Genomic DNA, 23,116 nt, shown 5'->3' on the forward strand with positions numbered 1-23,116 from the left:
AATACAGGTATAATATATGTACATTTTACATATCAGATAATATTAATATAATAGATATGGTTCCTAAAATATTGAAAAGTGGCTATACAGTTTCTATCACAATTCAGAAAATGGGGCATGGTACAAAAATCTACTTAACTAACAGTGCCAACCAAACAGTGTCAACCAGTGGAAGTGCCAGCAGAAATCCAGTTAGGCAACATGACTAACCAAATGTGATGGTCGTTACATATATTCTTACATAAATATATGTATGTGCATTTTTTTCTTAAAATACTTTGACATTTTTAAAAGCTGCCTTCAGAAATCCACTGGAATAACGAGAAGCCAAAGCCTCTAAACTGTAGCATAACATGGTTTAGTGTTCACCTGCATGGTACTTCCCTTGAGGCATATTTCCAAAAAACAATCCAATAAAGGTCTTCCTTTAAAATGTTAACAAATGACTAATTTGATTACTCTGTAAGTTCTGATGAAACTACAAATAAAATATATGAAACAAAAACTTTAATGTAAAACAATTTTAGAAGAGTTTAATGGAATTTGCTATCTTTTTACCAGCATTTTCATTATTTCTGAAAATCATATATGGGAAACTGTGGATGCTTATCCTTTCTGGGAATTATATTTTATAATGGTGTCTCAAGATAATGGAAAACATGCTACTTTAAAAAATTTCTTTAATGAAAACGCAGGACATTTTTCATGGCATCTCAAAGCACATAGCTGTCTTGTAACAAAAAAAAGCTGCTGTGCATCTTGGCCAAACATCTTTGTGGTTTATATGTATTTTTTCATCATCTGAGTCAGAAAAGGAGTACAGGAGAGTGGTCAGTGATGCATTTATTAAAGGCTTTCCTAATCTCCCATATGTTGACCAAACTCCAGTCAAAACCATTTATCTTTGAAATCATCTTTGCTAATCTTAGCAGCTACCAGTTACATTCAGTATGCAAAAAATACTCAGATAATTAAGGAAATGTTGGGGAAACATTTTGATGTACTAATTTTAAACCACTATGGACAATAAATTATCTAATTAGCAGAAACTTATGACAGATTATGACAGACTTCTAATCTGTTTTCCAGAAAACCATTCAAAATAAGAAATTGCTTCTGGCTGTACCTCAGGTTCCCATTCTGCAAAATGGGGATTCTGCTTCTGAGTCTTTCTACAGATGGGAAGTATGCTATTAGACACAGAGTTAATAATATTAGTAATAACAGCTTACTGCTGCTATTATGATAATTACTGTTTCAATTATGTCTATTAGATATGTGGTACTATTCACTATTTATAGTTTTTATATTCTGTGTGGAACTAAGGTGGAATCAAGACCTAACTACTGCGTTTTAGGAATAACCACAAGGCGACACCTGGCTGCAACTAATAAGATGCAATAATGTGTGTCTGCACACAGTCTTAGACTGCTGCATTGGGTGCAGAGAGGCTATGGCATCCATACCCTTTGAACTAATAGGCCATGTATTCCTATATTCCCAGATCCAAATCTGGCTGACCTGATGTCAAGGTCAACGTGAAGCAAATGCCCCAAAACAGGGTAACCAAATTTGGGTCTGCAACAAAGGAGTGGAGCTGCCAGGAACGCAGTTCCTGTGAGCCAGCTCAGGGCTATCAGGTCTCACTGATGGAAGAAGTTTTTTGTTACATAGCTTACAACTTATTATATGAGCCTGAAAGAAACTTAGTATCTTAGAGCCTCCCATTTCTTTACTAAATCAAATTGCCAATGAATTCAAAAGACACTAAAGATGGACTTAACAGTTGAAGACACACACATAAAATGATCAAGTTTGGGTTTTTTTCAGAAAATCAAATGGAAAAAAATGGCCTGGAGAAGTCTCTGTGGGTTGAAATTTCCTCCTTCCTTTTCTCTCCAGTTACAGAAGAATCTAGTTGAGTTATTCAGCTCACCACTACTCACTTCTTTTATGGGGAAAAAAAAAAAGTCTTTGTGTATTAGAAGGACAGCAAAGGAGAAGAACCTAATATGTAACAAATCTCCTCCAGCCAATTATAGGACTAATTGTCATTTCTATGGTAAGACAAATTATGGAAGCTCATCCTTCAAAAGACAAAGACAAAATCCACCTCCTTGTAGAACCAAATTCTTTCTAATTGTAATTATATTGCTTATGACTCTGTCCTTTCTTGCTTACTTACTACCTCTACAGAAAGGGTTAATTTCCTGTAAACCTAATTCCTTACCTGTGGCTTCTTCCAGTGTGGCAACATCCAGTCTGGGGCTGTAATTTCCATAACCAGCAGCAGTAAAAGCACGAATCTGGAAAACATACACTGTTCCTGGCTTTAGATTATTAATAGAAGCTGAAGTGGACTTGGTTTTCACTGTTGAATAGGTCCTCTCCCTTTGATCCTGGAAACAATAAGACAAAGGATTAAATGACATTTACAGATGAGATTTTATCATGATTGCACAACAGCAACTGACAGCCAGCGTGGGTAGTTTATTTCAATTTGCTGAATGCTCTTTTCCCCCAACAACAAAAATAAAGCATACTCTGTGGAGTATTACAAAACATTGTCAATGCAATGAAGAGCTCTAAGTGTAACATAAAATTCAAATGGGATGCTCATGTTGTTACTCATAAAACATCCAAACAAAAAATGATTGCTTTTCTAGCTCTGATTAAATTTTGTGAAATTTTGATGAGAAATAACCACAGCTTCCAGGGGAATCTGTGGAGTCTAAACAGTTCAAGGACTGGGAAATTTGTTCTTTCATGGTCAGAACATGACAAAAACAGAGCTGCACAACCTGCCTTCATTCTGCATTAATTCAGTTTATAGCTGTCAGAATTTCTTTATTTCTAGAGTACTTAAAAGTTATCATGAATGAAGTCAGACATTATGAAATGGATGGCAAAACTCTGACTGACATCATTACTTTGACATTCTACCCTTCCAACACCTCTAAAAAATATAATATCGCCAATGTATAATTGGCTGGATTTTGCATAATTTCTGAGGTCCTTAACTCAGTTTTCACTTCAGATTTTTATCTCTGGCTTTTAGTCTTTTCTCAGTTTTAGACTCTATGGCATAAAGGAGAACCCAGGGAAAGAAGCTCAGTATGACACTCCACAAATTTGAAGCTGTAAGATTACAAACCCTATGAGTAATAACTCACTTTCAAATAGTACAAAAGCTGTATCACAGATCATTAGAGTATTCAAAAAGCTCTACTTATTCATCACATTTACTGACACAGATTATCTTTCAGCATAGATATGTGAAGCCCTGTTGATTTTTGGTGGCAGATGCAACCCTGATTTGAAGGGCAGAAGAGATGAATTAACCAACCATCTGAATGCACCACATGACCAGAGAAGCATGAGCCGTACGCAGCAGTGCTAATGAGACGGATACAGAGGGAAGGAATAAATCTGTAACTCATTTCAATAATACCTCACCAGCTAAAAGTGATGGAGAGCCTTCCCCTTAGCAGACAGTAAAGTAACAAAGGCTTTTGCTGAAATACAGGGCTATACAGAACATACACGGTTTCTTTTCTCAGATTCAGTAAGGGCTTCTCCTGGTTCCTGCCCAGTCTGTTATTTGAGCAAGCTCACTGTCTTGGCTAGCAACAATTTTCCATATCTTCTCCAAGAGAATTTAAATCATCTGTAAGTGAGGACCATGGTGGAATGTATGTTGGTATGTGAGAAAGAACAGGAATGCTTGAGAGACGAGAAACAAGTGTAAGGAAACCATAAACAGTCAGGTTCAGGACTGTAAGCCACAGCGGAATTTCAGTTTGGGTTTTGATGCATAAACGACGCTTATTTGAATTGCCAGCAGTCCTTGTATTCAAAAATAAGTAAATAACAAAGAAATAAAAATAACCTGTGTTAGAAATCTCAGAGGACAGACTTACTTTGGAGATTTCAGGCAGTTTCCATTCCAGCCCTAGCCAGAAGTGAGAGGTGAAAAAACCACATATCAGAGTATTTCAGAACGACAAAAATGTTTGATTTAATTTGGCTCTAAAAGGAGCTGAAAGTTCAAATCCTTTCATTTTTTTTTCTTTTAAACTGGTGGAACAAAACTTAAACAGCCTCTCTCATTCTGAGCAAGAAAATTATGAAGTAATTCTAAAGCTGAAATGCATTTTTTTGGAAGGAAAACAAGCATTTAAGTATTTATGCAAAAATTTCCTCAGTTAAAGATATAGAGTCCAGTTTATCTGTGACTGTTAGAATGAGCTTTTTATTCTCTTTTATTAATTTCACTGTAGTAAGTATAATACTGGAAGATCTCCTTCCATTACAAAAGAACTTTTACATCAGTTTTTCTCTTCACAAATGTAGAAAACTGGCAAGGAGATTCTGCTGGTTATTTAAAGTTGCATGAGTTTATAGGGAAAATAATAAAAACCACATTCTAAAAGCTATCATATGAAAAGCTGGGTATCTTGGTCATTTTTCTGTCATTTTACGCTACCCATTTAAATTATTTGTTTTATTTGAACAGATTAGAAACTGCTCTGCGCACTAAAAAATCCAAGGTTTTTGGTTCTCAATTTCTTTCCTCTTTTTTTTTTTGGTGTAGAGCACACTTTTGCCCTTGGTAAATACGTAAATTTTTAAAAATACTTGGACTTTATTTGTGTGTGTATGTACACACACATGCTGGAGGAACAAAAATTACCTGCTAAAATTAGTAAAATTTCCTCCGAGGAACTGTTTAGCTATCTGTACCTACCTGCTAGATTTTGTTATAAGAATCACTAGAGTGAACAACTTAAACTGGAAGTTAGCATCAAAAAATAAAAATTTTATTCCTTTCCCAAATCATATAAAGAACTTTTGATAAGTATATTTGTGTTATTCAGCACTGAAAATTAAATATGACACTTGATATTAGATCCAATCTGGTCTGAATTTACCTAATTCTGTGTTACCTATTAAGCTGACATGCTCTTTTTGATACAGGGGTACTGTTACCTTGCTTGCAGAAATGTCTTCATGAGTGATCACAAAGGAGATCCTTTATCTTTTTTTTTCGTTTTAATTCTTTCTTTTTTCTCACAGAAGATTTTATAAAAATTAGGAGTATGTTATGTTATGCAGTAAATTTCCCAGGGAATCTGGAGGAGTCAAACTTAGTGTGGGTCCCATGACAAACACAGAGCTGCACAACCTGCCTTCACTCTGCTTTCATCCAGCTTACGGTTGTCAGAACTTTTTTATTCTGCAGTACTTCAAAGGTATCATGAATGAAGCCCTAGACATGCTGAAATGAATGGCAAAACTCCAACTGACATCAGTAAGATTGCAATTTCACTCTACCAGAAACAGAGATCACTTCATCTACTATTGAAAAGCAGCCTTCAATTCATTATTGTGTTGAGAGAACAAGTGAAAAATAAATTTCACAGTGCTAGTCGTTTTTAAAAGGACAAATAAGGAAAATTTTTTTCCTAAAACTGTAGGAAGTGTTTTGAAAATTTTCAGACATCAAGTAGAAGCTGCCCAGCTCATAAGGAAATAAAAAAATGCAGTCAAGGGTTGTACTTGATACATCATCTCAAGGCTAGAATTACATTGATGCAGAAGGAAATGAAACAAGCTTCAAATAAAATGTAGAAAAGATGAGAAAACAGCAATATAATGGTACAACTTAACAATAAAAAAAAAAAAAAAGGAAACAAAGGCAGATTTCAAGTGTATATTTCACTTTTAGTATGCCAAAATACAATATACAAGACGCATGATAGCAATAATAATTGCAGAATTTAGCTAGTTATTAAAAACAAGCAAAATCACTGACTTTGGAGAAACGGGGTAGTTGATAGCTGATGACTTTAACACTGTTCCACAATGCAGCAAGCCAACATAAAGCAAACAACACATTGTTGCACATTACAGATAATCTTAGCACTTACTTTCTCATAATACTTGATTTCATATTCAGTAATGACTCCATTGGGATGTTCTGGTTCCTGCCAGGAAAGCTCCACGCTCCTCTGCAGCACTCTTTCTTTCATTACGCCACTAACTTGTGAGGGAGCTGTTTGGACAAGATGTGTCAATAAATAAAAAAGCAAATTTGTTGGATGCCAAAAATAAAATGTCATTACTGATCCACCCCATGCTGAGCCACTTTCATTAAGGTAAAAGAAAGCACCTTTTCATAGCTCACAATTCAAAGCTAATGAATATTCAAGCAGGACCCTATTACTGTTCATAACCTTAGAACAGAAATCAAGCTAAAGTGCAAACAGCAAAAGGTGTCATTGTTTGAGTTAGTGCAAAACTGAGATTGATGGGATAGGAAAAACAATTAAGCAAATTAATTCTGATGATGATAGCAAATCAAATTTTTAGATTGATGTGTAGTAAATTCAGAGTCTAAATATTTATTGCATATGTTTCTGAAATGCACATAAAAATAAAAATAATCTTTTAGAAACAAAATCACATTTTAGGCTGACTTGATATGACTAATTCCAATTCTGCTTAGAAATAATCTCTCACAGTATCTGATTACAATATGACGGTGATGAAAACAACTTTGTTAAGAGACTAAGCCCACTCTTTTACATTAGTTCAAACCTTTCCAGGACATTCTCTCTTTAGAGCGGAAGTTTCCATATTTGGTCTTGGCATTTTTGAAAGTGCAAGACAATTTAAGAAGTAGATCTTATGAAACAAAGGGGACACTGTCTCCCTCCACCTCAGTCTACAGAGATAAAAATACATGCATGCTTCATGCATGCACAGGTACATACACTGAGTTTCCTAATAAACATCACCCACAAACAAGGACCTTTTGAAAATAAAAACCCCCAAACCCAATATAAAAGCATTATAGAGACATTGACTCTCATATAAAAATGTTTAAGAGAGAATGTAATAAAATGTGAGAGACTGAAAAAATAACTCACTTTCTCAACTTATCTCTAATGAAAAAGACAGCAGGTATTTTGCTGATGTGCACCATCAAAGGAGGCCAAACACCACAGTCTTCCTCACATGCACACTGAATATAGAACAAAAGTCCTGTAAAACTACAGCACTTCGAAAAACAACTATGGTATTGGAACCATGCAGAACTTGATCTTGTTCTCAATCATTTTAATGGAAATCAATTTTGGTCATGCAAAAGACAAAGAAAGAGAGGACCTGACCTTCAGCCCCCTACAGTAAAAAGCTAAATGATATTTACATGTATAAGGACTTGGTCTTGGAGCAGACTTAGACACAGGAAAGGGGTCTGAGATAAATTTATTAGAAATAATATACTAGAAATAATTTTAAAGATATTAAATTAGAGATAAACTTATGTATATCTTTTTCTAACACAGAATCTAATTGTGATTATTTTCTGAAATTTTTGTTTAAAAAACCTGAAAAGTTTAAATATTTTAGGTAAAAAAACCACCACCTTATTTCAGAACTGTGTATAAAGCTTTTAGTATGTAAAAACATGTAAACTCTTCAGATAAAACACAATTCTTACCCCAAGTAACAAGGTGACCTTCACTTTCTTTAGTTTTTTAAAATAACATAAAACATCTAGAATGCACACTCCTGTATCATTAAGTATAAAAACATAATGATAAAATTAAAATACCTGGAGCAGAATCAAGAAAATAACCCTCTAAACATTAAGTTGGATTGTTAACTTCTTACTGCAATTTTGAAGTTTCTAGGGGTTTTTTAAAATTATAAAATGTACATTCATGTAGGTTTTTAAATTAAATTTGTTTACTTTTCATTAGAGGCTCCAAGAATCCATTAAAACTAGGGATTGAAGCCATGCGTGATAATTTTCATTATGAACTACTATGCTGTATATAATCAATACAATCAAAGTTGAAGATCTCTTAATCTAGGCTGCCTAACTGATAAAATCATAAAATTGTATCAGACAAACACCATGGGTTGCTGCACAAAACCAGGATCAGTCTCCTTGCATTCTCTTTCTAAAAGCTTAGAGTATTTTCACTCTTTAATTAGTGAAATATATTCTTTTTCATAGCTAGGACTCCAGAATGCAGCAAACTAATTTACTGTCTAGTTTTCTTTGACATGATTAACTAGTTGTCTTCTTTGCCTAAATGAGTAGTTCTGCATCCTGAATGAATTTCAGAGAGGTCATTATTTTTCATGTATTATTTTCTAACTCATCCAGATAAATATTTTTCAGATTGCTAATCTTACATTTTCAGATGTCCAAAATTTTTAATGTTGGTATTTATCATGGAACAATTTTATATTACCTAGGTCACTGGAATTTGTTCTCCACTTTTTGTTTCCTGCTTTTTGTTTTTTCATTCCATTGGCCACAGCATTCATTTTTCTTAAAGCAGTGACGCCAAATGAACTTGATATTAGTTAATTCTGTGTACATGGGGAAGGAACAGGAATGCAAAGGAGGAGGGACTGAGAGAGGGGGAAGATTTTATTTGGGGAAATAAAATGCACTGTGTGACATTCCTACTTAAGACCTGTACAAAGCACATCACAAACAGGCATATTCCATTCTTAAAGAATTTCCATTCCAATTAAAATCCCAGTGATTTATCAACATTGCAAGTCAGCATTCAAAATGGTTTGGTTTGGGGTTTGTGTGGGGGGGTTTCCGGTAGTTTGTTTTTGTTTTGGATTTTCTGCACCCAAAACTAAAACAGCTGTGCTACCTTTGATTGTTAGAAGAACCACACGAGGAAGAAGAGGAAGTCCAAACCTACAGTCCAACCTTGCGTATGTTGGCAGCTCTGAAGACAATTATGTTGCATATAATTCCCATACCACATGAGATTCCTAAAATGCAGTATGCTACCTAACCTTATTTTGGGTTCCCATGTTTTTCAGGGGAAGAAGGCAATCATTAAATTGACTGAAGCCAGAGTATCCTCCTCTGGCAAGGAACACCAGTTTGTTTTCACTGCACGGAAATCTCTTCAAACTGGAGCAGCCACATAAGCCAATCCATTGATGTGAGAGGGTAGGCTATCTTTATCCTGCCTTTTGGGCTGCATCTCTTATCTCTGCTTAATGAGAGTGTACAGGTCAGAAGCATTTTGTTCTTTATTCTAGTATAATAATTTCCTCTTTATTCTCTCTGTGGCTTTTTTACAGATGGTTTTACATTCATGGTTTTTTTTGTTCTGGCTTCCTGAAACCTCCTTTTAAAGGTTTAGCCAATTTCTCATTGCCTATCTATGCTAATTAATTAACAACTTTTTATGGTTTTGAAACAACTATATTTGAGCAAGCTTGAAAATGAGTTAAAGAATACAATTCATCCTTACATACAAGATAAATTAGGGAATTAAATTATCAGGAAAAAAAAAAACCTCTATAAAAACAGGATTAAAAATAACATTTTTGTTCTCATTTCTAGCTAAACCAATAATGATAATAATAATAATAGCAATAATAATAAACTACTTCAGGGTTTTTTTTTTCTAGTAATCTACTTCTTGCCACTGCACCTCTAACGAAGTCTTTCATGACAACGACACTTCTTACAGCATTTCTAGACAACTAAGTACCCAGTCCTGAATGACTTGAGCATGCATAATCCCTACCATATCACTTCAGGTTACAAAGAAGCATCACTTGACAGAATCATTATTTCCATAATATATTACACAGGGGGATACAGGCTGTTCAAAACACCATTTGCTATCAACTTTCTTTCTGATATACCTCATCTCTTTTTTTTCTCCTTCCTGCTGACACAACATCCAATGCATCAAACACACACAGCCTCTCAGGGCTAACAGGCAGATGTACCTACACATGCTGCATAAGAAAGTACTTTGAGAATGACAGGCCCTCAGCACACTCATTCACCTTTTTTAAATGCTTCAAATATACCATTCAGCGAAAGAAAAAATTGATTTTCCCCAGGTTTCAACATCACAGACACTGAGAAATATAACTCTACTGGGTTTTACTGATAAAGCCTTCAAGTTATATAGATTTCAAGCTGGTCATCATTTTCAGATCAAGTTATAGAAAAAGTTAAAACTGAGGTGACAAAAAGAGCAGGATATTCCAAGGATATATACTGCTCCAGAGAGAATATTGCATCTGGTAGATTGACGTGTTACATCCATGCTGCTAAGCCAAGCATATGGTGCATTATTAATATGTGCAATTATTGAGGTACAGAAAACTGTAGCAATTGTTTTGGAAAGTGCTACTTTTAGTCCAGAGTCATCTGAAAATGTTGTAACATAATACTGCTCATGCCTTTAATCTCTATCCTTAGCTATTCTCTGGTTCTCAAGACTAACATTTTTCTTGATCCATAGTGTGCTTTCCAGAAGACAAACAGAGGTGTATCAGAACACACCACCACCACCAAAAAAAACCAAAGCAAAACAACAGAAAACCCCCAAACAAACAAAAACCAACCAAACAAAAATGCTGAGCAAAAAAACCTCCCCAATAAAACCTGAAAATTTAATATATGTGAATATGGACTTTCATATATAAGAGGAATTAGGCATAATGCACAAATTGCTAGCACAAAATCAGATGTAAATATCTTTTTACTGAAAAAAGATAATTCAGCAAAAGAAACATACCTATCCATTTCTCAGTGATTTCTTAAAGTCCTGAATCTTGAGTGTGTCTCAATTCCATCAACAGCATCAGTCATGGGCACTTGTAATTTGATACTTTTTAAAAAGTGTCTTAGAAGCAGTATCCTGGGTGTTTAGTAGTTCATGTATATGAAACAAAACATTTAAAATCCTTAGAAATAAGGGTTTCAATCCTGCAGTCACACTTCATACAGAAAATCTCATAAATGAACAGGAGCACATGCTCCTTGTGCAGGACTAAACTCTACATTAACAAATGCCACCAAATTTACGCTTGCAACTCCAGTTTCATGACTTATCATACAAATGCTAAAGGATGAATCAGCTATCAGACTTCCTTAACCTTTTTTTTGGATTTCCTTATCTTACAACAGCAATAGTGTACTGAAGTCAATCTGAGCTTTCTCTTATACTTTCTGAAGTCTAACAATGACACTGGCACCTTGGTAGCACCCTTACAGAACTTCCTAAAGGACAAAAACTCTTGGCTTTTGGCCTCTTTAATTTTCATATCATGAAGATATGCAAGAATCATTCAAAACCACCAACTTTTCCTACAGTAGCAATGAGATCAATTTTACATGCCTGCAAAACTGTATCTAAAGGCCCAATATAAGTTTTACGTGACATAAACCATTTTTCTGCAACAGTGTTCTACAGCAGTTGAGGGGTGTTTTGAGTAGTGAGCCTGAAGGGGACATTGCTAACAGATGCAAAACATAGAAAGATGGGGATATTGACATCCCAATGGTTATAACCTACTCTGTTATTTCTTTTTAAGATGTCTTTGCTGCCTCCTTTTTAGGCAGAAATCTTTGGATAACAGAGTTGTTTTGGCTCTACATCTATTTTAAGTGAGACTGTAATCTGGCATTTTACCAATAACAAATGTAAAATGAACCCATGTATGTGTATATAGATATATATGAAAATAGTAGCAGAAAATTTTACTGCTGTTAGATCTTAAATGGTTGTTCAGGAAGAGAATACAAAACTCTTCATACTCCATTACAGTCCTGCACCCAGATTACCCCAAGGGCACCTTTCTGTACCGGCTTTTGCACTGATTTGCTCCCAAGAGCAAGAGTATAAGTGAAGTCATAACCTGGCCTCCAACCATGTTCTGGTTTGCTCTCAAGGGAAACTTAGGCATCAGAATTGCCAAAATTACTAAATAAGAGTGGAAGGCAAACAGATTATACACCTTGAGGAATTGCAGCTGCTGCTGTCAGGGGTCTGGGGGTCAGCATGTAGCACCACACTGGTTTTTGTGCTGGTCTGAAACAGGATACCTCAGCACACATGCCCTCCCTTGCTTCAGGACACATGCCCTTGCTTACTTCTAAGGAGCTGTCTGATGTAAAAAGAGGTCAGTCAAAACCAAACCTTGACCAGGCTTGAGGGTACTGGGCAAATTTTAACACTTTACTGTATAGATATTTCCCTTACTTATATATTCTGTTTCTTAGAAAGATACAAAAGCGTTTTGCAATAAAGGAAAAAAAATAAACTGTTTATTAAGTTAATTATGCAAATTATTAAAAATTTCACAGCACTGTTAAATAGCACTAACTTGAGTGCTACTAAAGTCATGACAGAAAACTGCCACAGCTTGTCCTTGAAAAGCTTGGAAAAAAATGCTTACATTTCACTTCATGTGTACACTAATAAGCACAATAATTTTCATGTTATTCTATATGATAATTCATGCCAAAAGATAACAGAAAAGATTACGATAACTCTTAAACTGAAAATTGTTAAGTGTATTGATAGAAATTCACAAGATCTTCTGTTTTGTTACTGTGATATTTCTCTCCCCTCAGTTAAGCCTCCACATGACAAAGCAGCCCATGATAAAAGGTTATTGAGTACCACTGTATTATGCCATTAGTACCTATTGCTTTGGATCAATGGCAGAGAAATTCCCCACTGTGTTTACAAGCTGCAGCATTCAAAAAAAGACCCAAATAAATCAGATATTTTACACTAACAATATCCTACAGAGAAACCATTTTAAATTCCTCGCTGACACACTTTACTTTCCAGCTCATAAATATAACACAGTGTGCTTACAGTGCTGGGTAAGCCATCAGCAAAGGCACACACAGTTGCTCTGAGCCACTTGGGGATGTCATGAGTACATGCGAACAGGAAAGGTAGTCAAGTAATACTTGACTGCATTACTCCATCACATGTTTTGCCAATACTTTTGTGGCTGAGGAACTCTCAAAATACTTGCTGATCTACAAAGAGGAACAGATGCAGTAGTTGCCTGAACACCATACCACTGAAGATCAAAAAACAGAATCACAAAATATGCTGAGTTGGAAGGGACCCAGGAGGAAAAAACCCAATAAATACATTCTAATCTCCCCTAATATCACTAGCAAATTTTTAAGAACGCTTATGCTCAAATAGCATTATTACCAAATATGTAGTGATTTACTAATTGTCCATACCTTTTAAACATCTGATGCATTTAAAATAATGGTTTGGTAATTCTTTCATTGAATTCAAAACTCAGCAGCTGGATTGGTTCTGTATGCTGTCTACTCTGGCAAAATTCTGGGGAGGGCAACTAATAAAAAGAAAGAAAAAGAACCTACCAGAAAGAAATGAAACTGTTCAGAAAGATCAGGCTGACAGCTTGTCTATCACGTTTTGATTTTTTTCTGGTCACAGTCTACTTCTAGGCCTGTTCTATGAACTCCCCTGTTTCTTCTGCCTGACATTTGGTACAAATATTACTGTTATGTCTGCATCTCACTTCTTTGAAAACTGGCAACTTGGGCATCAATCAGTGCTGAACGGATGCTGAGTTGCGTAACAAGTGACAACATCATTTCCCAAGATATCCACAACTCTTGTTTTGCGAATAAGTTTTGACATGTCAGGCACAAACCTGATTCTTACAAATGTGTTAGAGTAACAAACCACCCTTACAAATAACAGAGAGGGGCTTTAGTTCTCCTGAAGCATTTGTTTTCCTTTGCAGAAGAAATATTTCTATGTTAATTAGCTTTTCCTTTTGTCCTGTGTTCTTTTGCGATTCATCTTTCATAACTTTTTTTTTTTTTTAAGAGAAACATCTGCCACCAGCCTTGCAGTAAATCCTTGGCACACAGATATTATTCTTCATTAAAGAAAACAAAACACCACAAAACTCCCCAAAGATGAGGATACTCTTTTCCCTGGTGGGATACTCAGACACATTATGTTCTCCTTCTGTCTACAGTCATCTCTGCTGGCAAGTGTCAATTACAGACATAGGTTTTAGGGAACAGAAGAATAAAAAACAATTTACAAGTGCTTTTCTCTGGAAGCAGACAGGTGTAATGACTGAGACTGTTTGCTGTAATTGAATTTCATGCTGTCATCTATTCAGTCACAAATAGATGTCAGCTTCAAGGATGCTACACATGGGGGAAAAAAAATAACAACAAAACTCCCTTAAATATATTCTTATTGCTACTGTATAGCTAAGTTTGCTATTCTAGTTTGACTTCAGCAAAAGCAATTTTTACTTTTAGAGAAGTGTATGAGGTGATTTAGAATTGTAGCTTTGGAGGCCTATAGGGTAGTAAGATTATATTTATTTAGTGTAAGATGTCCAAGACACAATTGAGTGAATTCCAGCCAAATAAAAAAAAGCATTTTGTTCCAGACATAGCAACCAAAATCTGGAAACAAAGTGCCATGCCAAAAAAATTAAAACCAGTTGATCAAGTATTAACAGAAAAGCATATAAATATTCAATAAAGATGTCAGCACAAAACAATAATTATCACAGTTTGATCAAACTGACGCTTCCAAAGACATAATTGTTCTGTGGGGAAAAAAATATTACTAACATTCCTCAAATGTGTAACAACTTCTGTTCCAGCCTTCCAAATTCCTGTGAAATGCATCATAATGGCACTGCTAACAATGGGCATATCTCTGAAAGCAGCATGGGTAGTATTCACAAGGAATACAGGAAGAACTCCATGCAAGAACAGTTTGCATTCTCTTTCATATTATGAGCTGTTTTTCTCCCAAAGAACAATAAATCTCTAGAATTTAAGAAGATGGATAAATGTCTGTTAGGGAATCTCTGCTACAGTGATAAATATCAGAAGCAGTAAGCCTGAAGTTAGTGACTATGCACAGGAGGGAAAGTCATGTCCATGAGAAGAAGGTCAGGCACAGCAGTCAGTCCATGATTCCCTAGGTCAGGACTCGTAGAAGAAGCAGTTTCACTGGCCAGAGTGAGGTCACCACTGTGGAGAACTGCCACAGACACAAACAGAATATTCAAAATTTCCCTTGATGTACAAAAATTCACGTACATTCTGACAACTGAGAAAAAATCCATTTGATACAACATTGATTGTCCCAAATGGAGTAATTTTGGATGTTTGCACAAGCTGTTAAAAAACTACTCTTGTGCAAAAGCAGAAGGAAAACCCCTTATCTTTGGGGGAATGTATTTTGCAAAGTAAAACTATTTGATTGATTTGAATATACAACATAAACTAACATCTGACTATTCAACAGAACTATTTTAGACATAATGTGCAAATTAAATTTACTTAAAAACAGCTCACAAATTTTGTATGAAAATATCTTTAATATTTTTATGTTTTCTTTTTTTACACCAAAAATATTATAACTTGTAATACATTTATAGGACTTATGCAACTACATATTGTAAACTGTCATGATTTTTAAAATATGTATCCCTACCATCTATTACACAAAAAGTAAACTCTGTACATAATTTCAAAAATATCTTAAATGCTCTTCCCTTTGAGTAGACATTAGTTCCTAAAACTCCTTACTGCTTAAAGCAACTTTGGATTTGGGGGGATTTTTTTGTTGTTGTTGTTATTTGAGAACATGCTATGGTTCAACACTTCTCCAGGTTCTGCTCACCGGAAAACTTTGCAAAAAGACTTGTCTGATGCAGAAATTTATTAAGCTGGAAACACATCAATCATTTAATGAAAGAATTTACTCTGTGGTTTTAAAAGCTGTAGAGAATCATCTTTTTTTTTTTACAGGCTTTCTAGTGGCTTTACTTCCCTGAATGCTATGAGACTCTAAAGGAAAGTTAAGTTCTGTATCAAAAGGTTAACTTCTTGGAGATTTAGATTACGAAAATGTCAATTTCACAAATTATAAACCCATTTAGCTTTCTGATTAGTTCCACTTTTAGCATACCATTTAGGGCTCAATTCTGACTTCTCATCAATTTTATTTTACTTTAGCTGCATTGATTTTATCTAAGTTATCCTTGCCTTATACCAATGGAAACAAGATCAGAACCAGGTCCTAAGGGTAAAGTAATTAAAAATGTAATTACCACAACTGATTATGCAACATAGCTACATCATTAATTTCCTACAATTTTTTTATATTTTTTTAACAAAAAGATTACAACTGATTTGCCAATTTCATAGAGAATGGTCTTTACTGTTTTTTTCAGGAGTAATTCTAGATGGGATACAGCCAATCTAACTTAGGCACTTGGGTGCACCTCCCCTTTAGGTGAATACAGCATACATCAATTAAGTGCTTAAGTTCCCCCCAATAGGTTTGCTCCCTGTGACAGAGAGGTAACTGCATTGGAAAGATCCATAAAGAGAGCCTGCCTGTTTAAACTGAGACCCATAAATTTTAAAACATCACTTTAAGACCTTTGAAAAACTTTCTCCACTAACTGCACGGTGAATTTAGGCACTGATTTTAGAAGAAACAGATGACCCAGTAAAGCAAATAAAACTGACATATGACATTTACGTACTTTTTAGGTGAGTTAGACCCCATCTTTCTCACACACTACCTACAATTTCTTCCTTCCTCCTAAATTTTCCTTCACATTTAGGGAGGTATTCCATTATCCTTAAAGCACTTGAAGGTAATTAGCCAGGAGTTTCCTCTGACTTACCTCTCACGCAGATCTTGTAGGATCCAGCTTTCTACATACAATAGTATAAGTCTAACTCCTGATGAGCCTAGAGGTATTTTAGCAAACTGCTATCTAAATACTGTGACTACTTATATAACTCCAGCTTCACAACTGCAGAGAATCAACTTGATGATGAAAATATTCCTACGTAGTATTGAAGTCTGAACTAATATTTTATAAGGAAAAAAAATCCACAAAAAGCCAGCTCTGGGTAGGATTCTCCTTCAATTTTTAATGGCGCGAATAAGTGGTGACTGCATTGACTCCTTTCATCCCAAATGTTGAACTTTAATCAATATCCAGGATGAAGGAGATGAAAATGGAGCTCTTTGCAGCAACACAAAACCATGCAAAAATAAGTCAGAAAGGCTAAACTTAAAAACAACCTGAACAAACAAAGCTGGTTCTGTTTTATTGCGCATTTACTCAATATATTGGAAAAATAAGCAAAACTGAATAAGCATCTTGAATATTTTATTATGGTTCTATTTATCCTAAATAATAAACTTTAGATCTGATTCTCCATTCCCTCATTCACAGTTAGGGTATTGCGTGAGAGTAGGGTTGGTCTGTCTTTCAGGCTGCATCCAACGTAAGCTGTTCTGCTAAATGAAAGTATGGAAAAATGGTGTCTACACGCCTTTCAAGTCTTTCCAGATTGTAAAGGAGACAGCAAAAAGACCATAAAATGGGAATGTCACAAAAGCAATTAAACTTGAGTTGTAACAACAGCACATTCCCGTGTTTTAACGAAAATTACTGTTTTCCTACACAGACTGTGTAGATAATTTTTCAATTACTATTTTCCTGTGAGAGCCTCCAGGTCTTCGGTAGAAATTATTGCTACCTACAGGTATGTATAGCACAAAAGTTGCACTTGCCACCAACAGCAAGAGACTCAAATTTAGTGATTCCAAGGTCCATCACTAGCAGAGCAACTCAACTGACATGGGTGAGCAAAATGTACAATATGGGTCATATTTAGATCAGTCAAACAATACAGCATAACTTAGACCAACAGTGTATTAAATAACAGAATGTGAAGGGTTGCACAATATGTAAACAGAAACAGAAATAGGACTACATCCTCTGAATAACAGTCTAATATCTTATTCATTTGAAAAAGCTCCAGTGTAATTATTTATACTCATGAATGCATTATAATACACATATTAAGATAGATATACATCAGAATCATGAACATCTATACCTGGTTTCCTTAATGAATATGGTCTCAGCACCACTTACTATATGACATGAAAAAAATAATTTATTGGTACTGGAATTTCCATGATAATAAATATACTGAATGTTCATTACTCTCCCCTAAATGTGCATGTAAAAACCCTGACTTAAAAAATAGCTGCGCTAAACCACTGAGGAACTCCTCTTATGATCATTCAATGATAAAAGTAGTCAATCTACTTATTACCTAGCTGTGAGTTTTTGTAGATCTTTATGTGAGCACTGCTAAAAAAGGGGAAATAGCAGAGACTACTTAATTTACAGTTTACTTAACTAAACAAAGTTGTACTGTACAAATGCTCAGGGATAACAAAAACAGAAAAAAAAGAAAATCCCTCTTTTGTTCTTCCTAGCCAATAGTGGCTGAATTAGTCATAAAAAAAAGCTGGCAATGATATGTGCAGATTTTATTTTAAATCTCTACTTGAAGGCTTTTTCTTTTTTTTAACCTTGTCGTTTCTCTAATCCAAACTAATGGTTTGTGAAATACACATATAAAGTCAGATAATAGAGAGACTCATGGCACTTTTTCACTTTTTTTAATAACATCTGTAATCACAGGAACCAATCAGATCTTTATACATGCAGTATGTGTGCAGATTAAATAGAATAACTATCTTCAAATGGACATGACTGCAAACCTATTTTAGAAGTGGAACACACAACTGGCTTATCTTTATTAAAAGAACTACTACTGCATACACTACAGTCTTTAAGGTAATGTACAATTCACCATTAAATATAATTCTCCTTATCTGGACTCAAATTTCACACCCCAGTGTGCAATACCTGTGTGGACTGATCCCATCTAATTTTTCACCAGGCATATTAAAATACAAGTCCAGCATTATTAAGGTCCTTTGAGTTAGTGGAGAAGGAGATCCTGCTGGTCTTTCAGATCTTAGGTAAGCAAGTCTTAGGTGTGCCTTTAAGCTAGATTGTTTCTACAGGTGCATCCTAAGATGGAACCTACGTCACTTGACTGGTAGGACTGTTTTTTCATTCTACATCTTTCATAGGGTTTGGGCTTTTTTATAATTTCATTATCATTACTCAATATTAAATCATTAGTCTAATATTTGTTTTCTCTGATAGAAATACAGAGATGCCGATTTCTGGTATTTGTCTCAATTTATTACCCCACAGCTGGGAACTAGCCTTCCTAATTTAAACTTCTATGTAGTAAATGCCTAAAAATTCTCCCAAAAAGAAATCTAATCAGGGAAAGGGACTGCCCTAAAAGGCCTACAGAGAGGCATCCTTTCTGGTACAGCTCAGGCACCCAGCTAGGGAGGCTGGACTCCCCTCTGAGGGATGGTGGAAACATCTGCCACTCTTCAAGAGGTAAATGAGGCATATCCTTTAAAGAGTCTGGCTTACTCAGAGTTTAAAATTTGTGTCAATACACAACACACAGCCAAGTTTGGCAGACGGAGTCTACCACCTACCCACCTTTCTGCTGCAGTCATTAACTTTTCTCCAGAGTGCCTAGAAACCACTCTCACCCCCTAGATACAAACAGACTTTTGAGTTTTTGCAAGTAAGTGCCACGAGATTGTACTCCATGAAGCACACGCTAAAAAAATACATAGAAATACATGATAAATTAGGATTGCGACTAATGCAGATTTGTGAGGCTTAACATGTGAACAGCTGGCCAGCTGACCTACAGCACAACAGCCATATGAATGTGTCTTAAGTGAGTCAGCATGGCCTGAAGTTGCAGGATCACCCCAAATTCTGTTTGAACTCTACTGTACAGCCAGCCCATCCAGGTTACATACTCTAGTGTTAAGAATGTACTTCTCCCCTCTTCCACTCTGTGGTAAAGTGATTGCCAAAGAATTTAAAGGAATAAAAGGGATCATCAAATTGTTTTTTAAAATATTTAGAATGTATTTTTGTATTTGTATTTAGTTAATATATATACTTAATATCAAGGTAGGTCTCAAATCACCCCACTCTCCCCCCCCAAAAAAAAACCACAGCAGGAAAGGAATTCCAAATCTGCAACACTTTTGAAGGAGATGGATTAGTTTAGTGTGAAATTACCCCATTTGATCCTTTCTTTTCATACTAGCCCGTAGCTCAGGGAATATGGTCCAAGAAGGAAGATGGGAATATGGTCCAGGGAAGGGAAGGGAAGGGAAGGGAAGGGAAGGGAAGGGAAAAAGAAAAAAGAGAAAGAGAAAGAGAAAGAGAAAGAGAAAGAGAAAGAGAAAGAGAAAGAGAAAGGGAAAGGGAAAGGGAAAGGGAAAGGGAAAGGGAAAGGGAAGGGAAGGGAAGGGAAAAAGAAAAAAGAGAAAGGGAAAGGGAAAGGGAAAGGGAAAGGGAAAGGGAAAGGCTGGCTCTTTTTATCAGTGCATTCTTTCTGAAAAATCTGTCTCATTAAATTTAACATGAAAAAAGCAAAATCTAGAAAAAAACTGGCCCAGTCCTGACTGGGTATCAGTAGGTGAGGTGCCATGACTGGTCTCAAGTACCGGCTCAGAAGTTCCAGAAGGTCAGGAATGCAAGAAGCTGGCTAGAGTTTAAAGGAAGCTTAACTGTTGAGGGAGAAAGCCATTTTAATGACTTACCAGAGGCTTACAGAAGGTTAAGCTGTCTGAATAGATACAAACAATGACTATAAAAACGTTAGACAAAAGAAATTCTCCTACCTATAGAATATCAATGTTTATCAGAGGAGCTTTATCTTGTTCTTAACAAGTTGAATCATGCAAAAAACAAGATCAATAAGGGAGGATGCCTTTCAAGCTCCACTGTTGCATAATGAAAATTACTTTGAAGAGCTGGCTGTGTGTTCATGAAGAGTTAGAAAACTGTCCCTGCAGGCGCTGGTGACATCAGGCAGCTCAAAATACAGTATTTCACTTGAAGCATATCTGACTCATTCTATTGGCATAAACATCACATGTTTAGCATTAACTGCCTTTACAACCAGCTTTATAAATATAGCTTGCTTCCCTTTCCAACGGCTGTCTTCTCCTTTCTTTTGTTGCAAATATTTTTGCTTGTTACTTTTGCCTCTGACAGTTTGACAGTTATTACCTTAAGACATTGCAGGTGTTCTTTAGTTCTTTCCAAAGAATCATCTAGGTACCTAAAGCCTTCAGCACATTAACAGGTGACTCATTTTTAATGATACACCTAAAAGAATAAAGCTCAAAGGCAGAAAATACAAATAAAAATGAAAGGATGACAGGAGCACTTTATGTTTTTTAAAAATCCAGTGGTATTATTTTTATGGCAATATGAAGAAGAATCTAACCACTAGCACTTTAAGACATGGCACTGTAACAGGTTATAACAAATGGAACACACTACACTCTTAATTAGGCTATTAATCAGCAGAGTGAAAGGTGGATAGACAGCGTTGCCATTTGCTCAAGATACAGATTTCCAGATTGTCACCAGTTATCCAGATAGTGGCAGTTTTGCTGGAATGCTGGTTTTGCTTAAACAGTGCCCTTTGCCCCAGTCATTCTGGGACTAAAAGTTAATCTCCCTTATTTCCTTTGTTTCTACAGCAAAGTCCCTTTGCCAGTAATCAGGATGTACGAAGACATCCAGAAATGTCCCCTAGCCTGTATCAGCTTTTCCTGGATAGAGCCACAGGCTTCTCTGAATAGAAGTTGATATGGCCAAAACTCTTTCTCCTCCCAGAATAAAGTAGATGAGAAGAAAGGTCAGCTTTCCTTCTATATATCTGTTATCCTATTATTTCTTATAAATGTAGGATGAGACTGATTTTAACTTTTTTCTCTATAGAATTCCTATCTTCCTTCCACCTTCTCATTTTGTTTGTATTGAAATGTAAAACCAAAGTCCTTCTAGTTCTTGACTCAACTATGATTTATGTTGTTTCATGTATTTAAATGCTTTCAAAGTTTGCAAGTAAAGTCGTGATGTTTAAATAACAAAATGGTAGAGCCTAATGAAGACTTTAGTTTCTCTACTGTTGAAGAACCAAAGAGCAAGGAAAAGACAAGCTTCTTACATATAGCAAAATAGAGATATTTTAAGGAAGGCTATATCCAGTCACCAAAAGGATGGGTATGAGAGGTGACCCAAATTTACATATAGTTAAGAGCAACCTCAGAAAGTTATACTTCTATGTCTCCTCTAATATTACTACAGAAAACCTTCACTTAACTGCAGTTTAACTTAAACTTTTGCTTACAACAGAAAATCTTACTACAGAAGACTGTGCTGTTTGCTGTGGCGTTTGCCCATGGCAGATGAAGAGGAGGATTAAAAGTTACATATGGTTTGTTTAAGAGACAAATATGCTTGAATAGAAATTGTCCAAATTGGGCTTTTTTGTACATCCTACAACTATCTTCCATCCTTTTAATTGCAAATGGTAAATCTCGTAAAAATAATAAACGGGATATGGTACCTCTTTCCATCCCTCTTTGTTTTGGAACAATTATCTAAATTTGGTCAGTAGAAAGCATCCATACCACTAGCCTGCATCCCCCAAAGGACTGGAAGGCATGTGATGCAGTGTGTACCGCTTGAGAAAGAGGCCCCAAGAGTAAAATGCTGCTAAGGGCTGGAAAAACAAATTATGTCTTTGCATCATTGGAATCATCCAGCCTTGTGTTAGATCACAGATATAATTTAAAATAAAAAGAAAATTACGTGACCAGAATAAAGAAGCAATCTTAATGAAATTCATTTTTGTCCTCTTTCTTCCTGACTCTTTTGTCATGGTATTCAAACACAGTTTTCTTCTAAATGAAATTAATGTGTCTTTTTTCAAATTCTCAAAAGATTTGTTTTTTAAAGGTAGCTATTTTGAAATTGCAGTCTTAAAAATGGTTTATTTAATGCACTTTATAAAACTACTTCTCTCTTAGACATATACTTTTATGTACTAATTTGGTGCTTCCATCTTACTTTTTAACTTTATAAGCTTATTTTACTACTTGCATTTTTTACAGCTCCGAGGTAAACAACAACCTCACCTATGTACATCAGGATATGGCTCTTAAACTCTCTGCACAATGAAGGCTGTGCTACCGTCTTTCAGTCAAGATGTATCACCTGGCACTTCTTTTGTTTGGTTGGCTTATGTATTTTCTGGTCTACCTGATTCATTGGAGCATCAGCTGTGAATAGAAGCTAATACACCTGCTTTGTTTTCACTGCTCACAAGTTAAATAAGTCTGCTCACCAGAAACAATCAATACTACAAATGACTTGTGCATTAATGACATAAAAGAAACAAAAAAAGTGTTAAACTGATGACCCTCTAATTATCACATCTTTATTGAGGCATTGTCTGCATATTTAGAAATGCTGT

The 23,116-nt window shown here is 35.5% G+C and overlaps 1 protein-coding gene across 2 annotated transcripts in view; it reads right to left on the reverse strand.

Annotated features, from left to right (window-relative positions):
• The window catches only part of LOC121673394 (ephrin type-A receptor 7), a 137,904-nt gene that overhangs the window by 12,634 nt on the left and 102,154 nt on the right, over positions 1 to 23,116 (reverse strand). For both annotated transcript variants that reach the window (XM_042046683.1, XM_042046682.1), the window contains exons 6-7: positions 5,931 to 6,055; positions 2,231 to 2,399 (exon numbers count right to left, since the gene is read on the reverse strand). In XM_042046683.1, the coding sequence (XP_041902617.1) occupies positions 2,231 to 2,399; positions 5,931 to 6,055 (294 nt within the window). The remainder of the gene's footprint in view (positions 1 to 2,230; positions 2,400 to 5,930; positions 6,056 to 23,116) is intronic.

This window comes from Corvus kubaryi, unplaced genomic scaffold (genome assembly GCF_017639235.1).
Source record: "Corvus kubaryi isolate FWS band 111438036 unplaced genomic scaffold, C.kubaryi_AGA036_p1.0 65379, whole genome shotgun sequence".
NCBI lineage: Eukaryota > Metazoa > Chordata > Aves > Passeriformes > Corvidae > Corvus > Corvus kubaryi.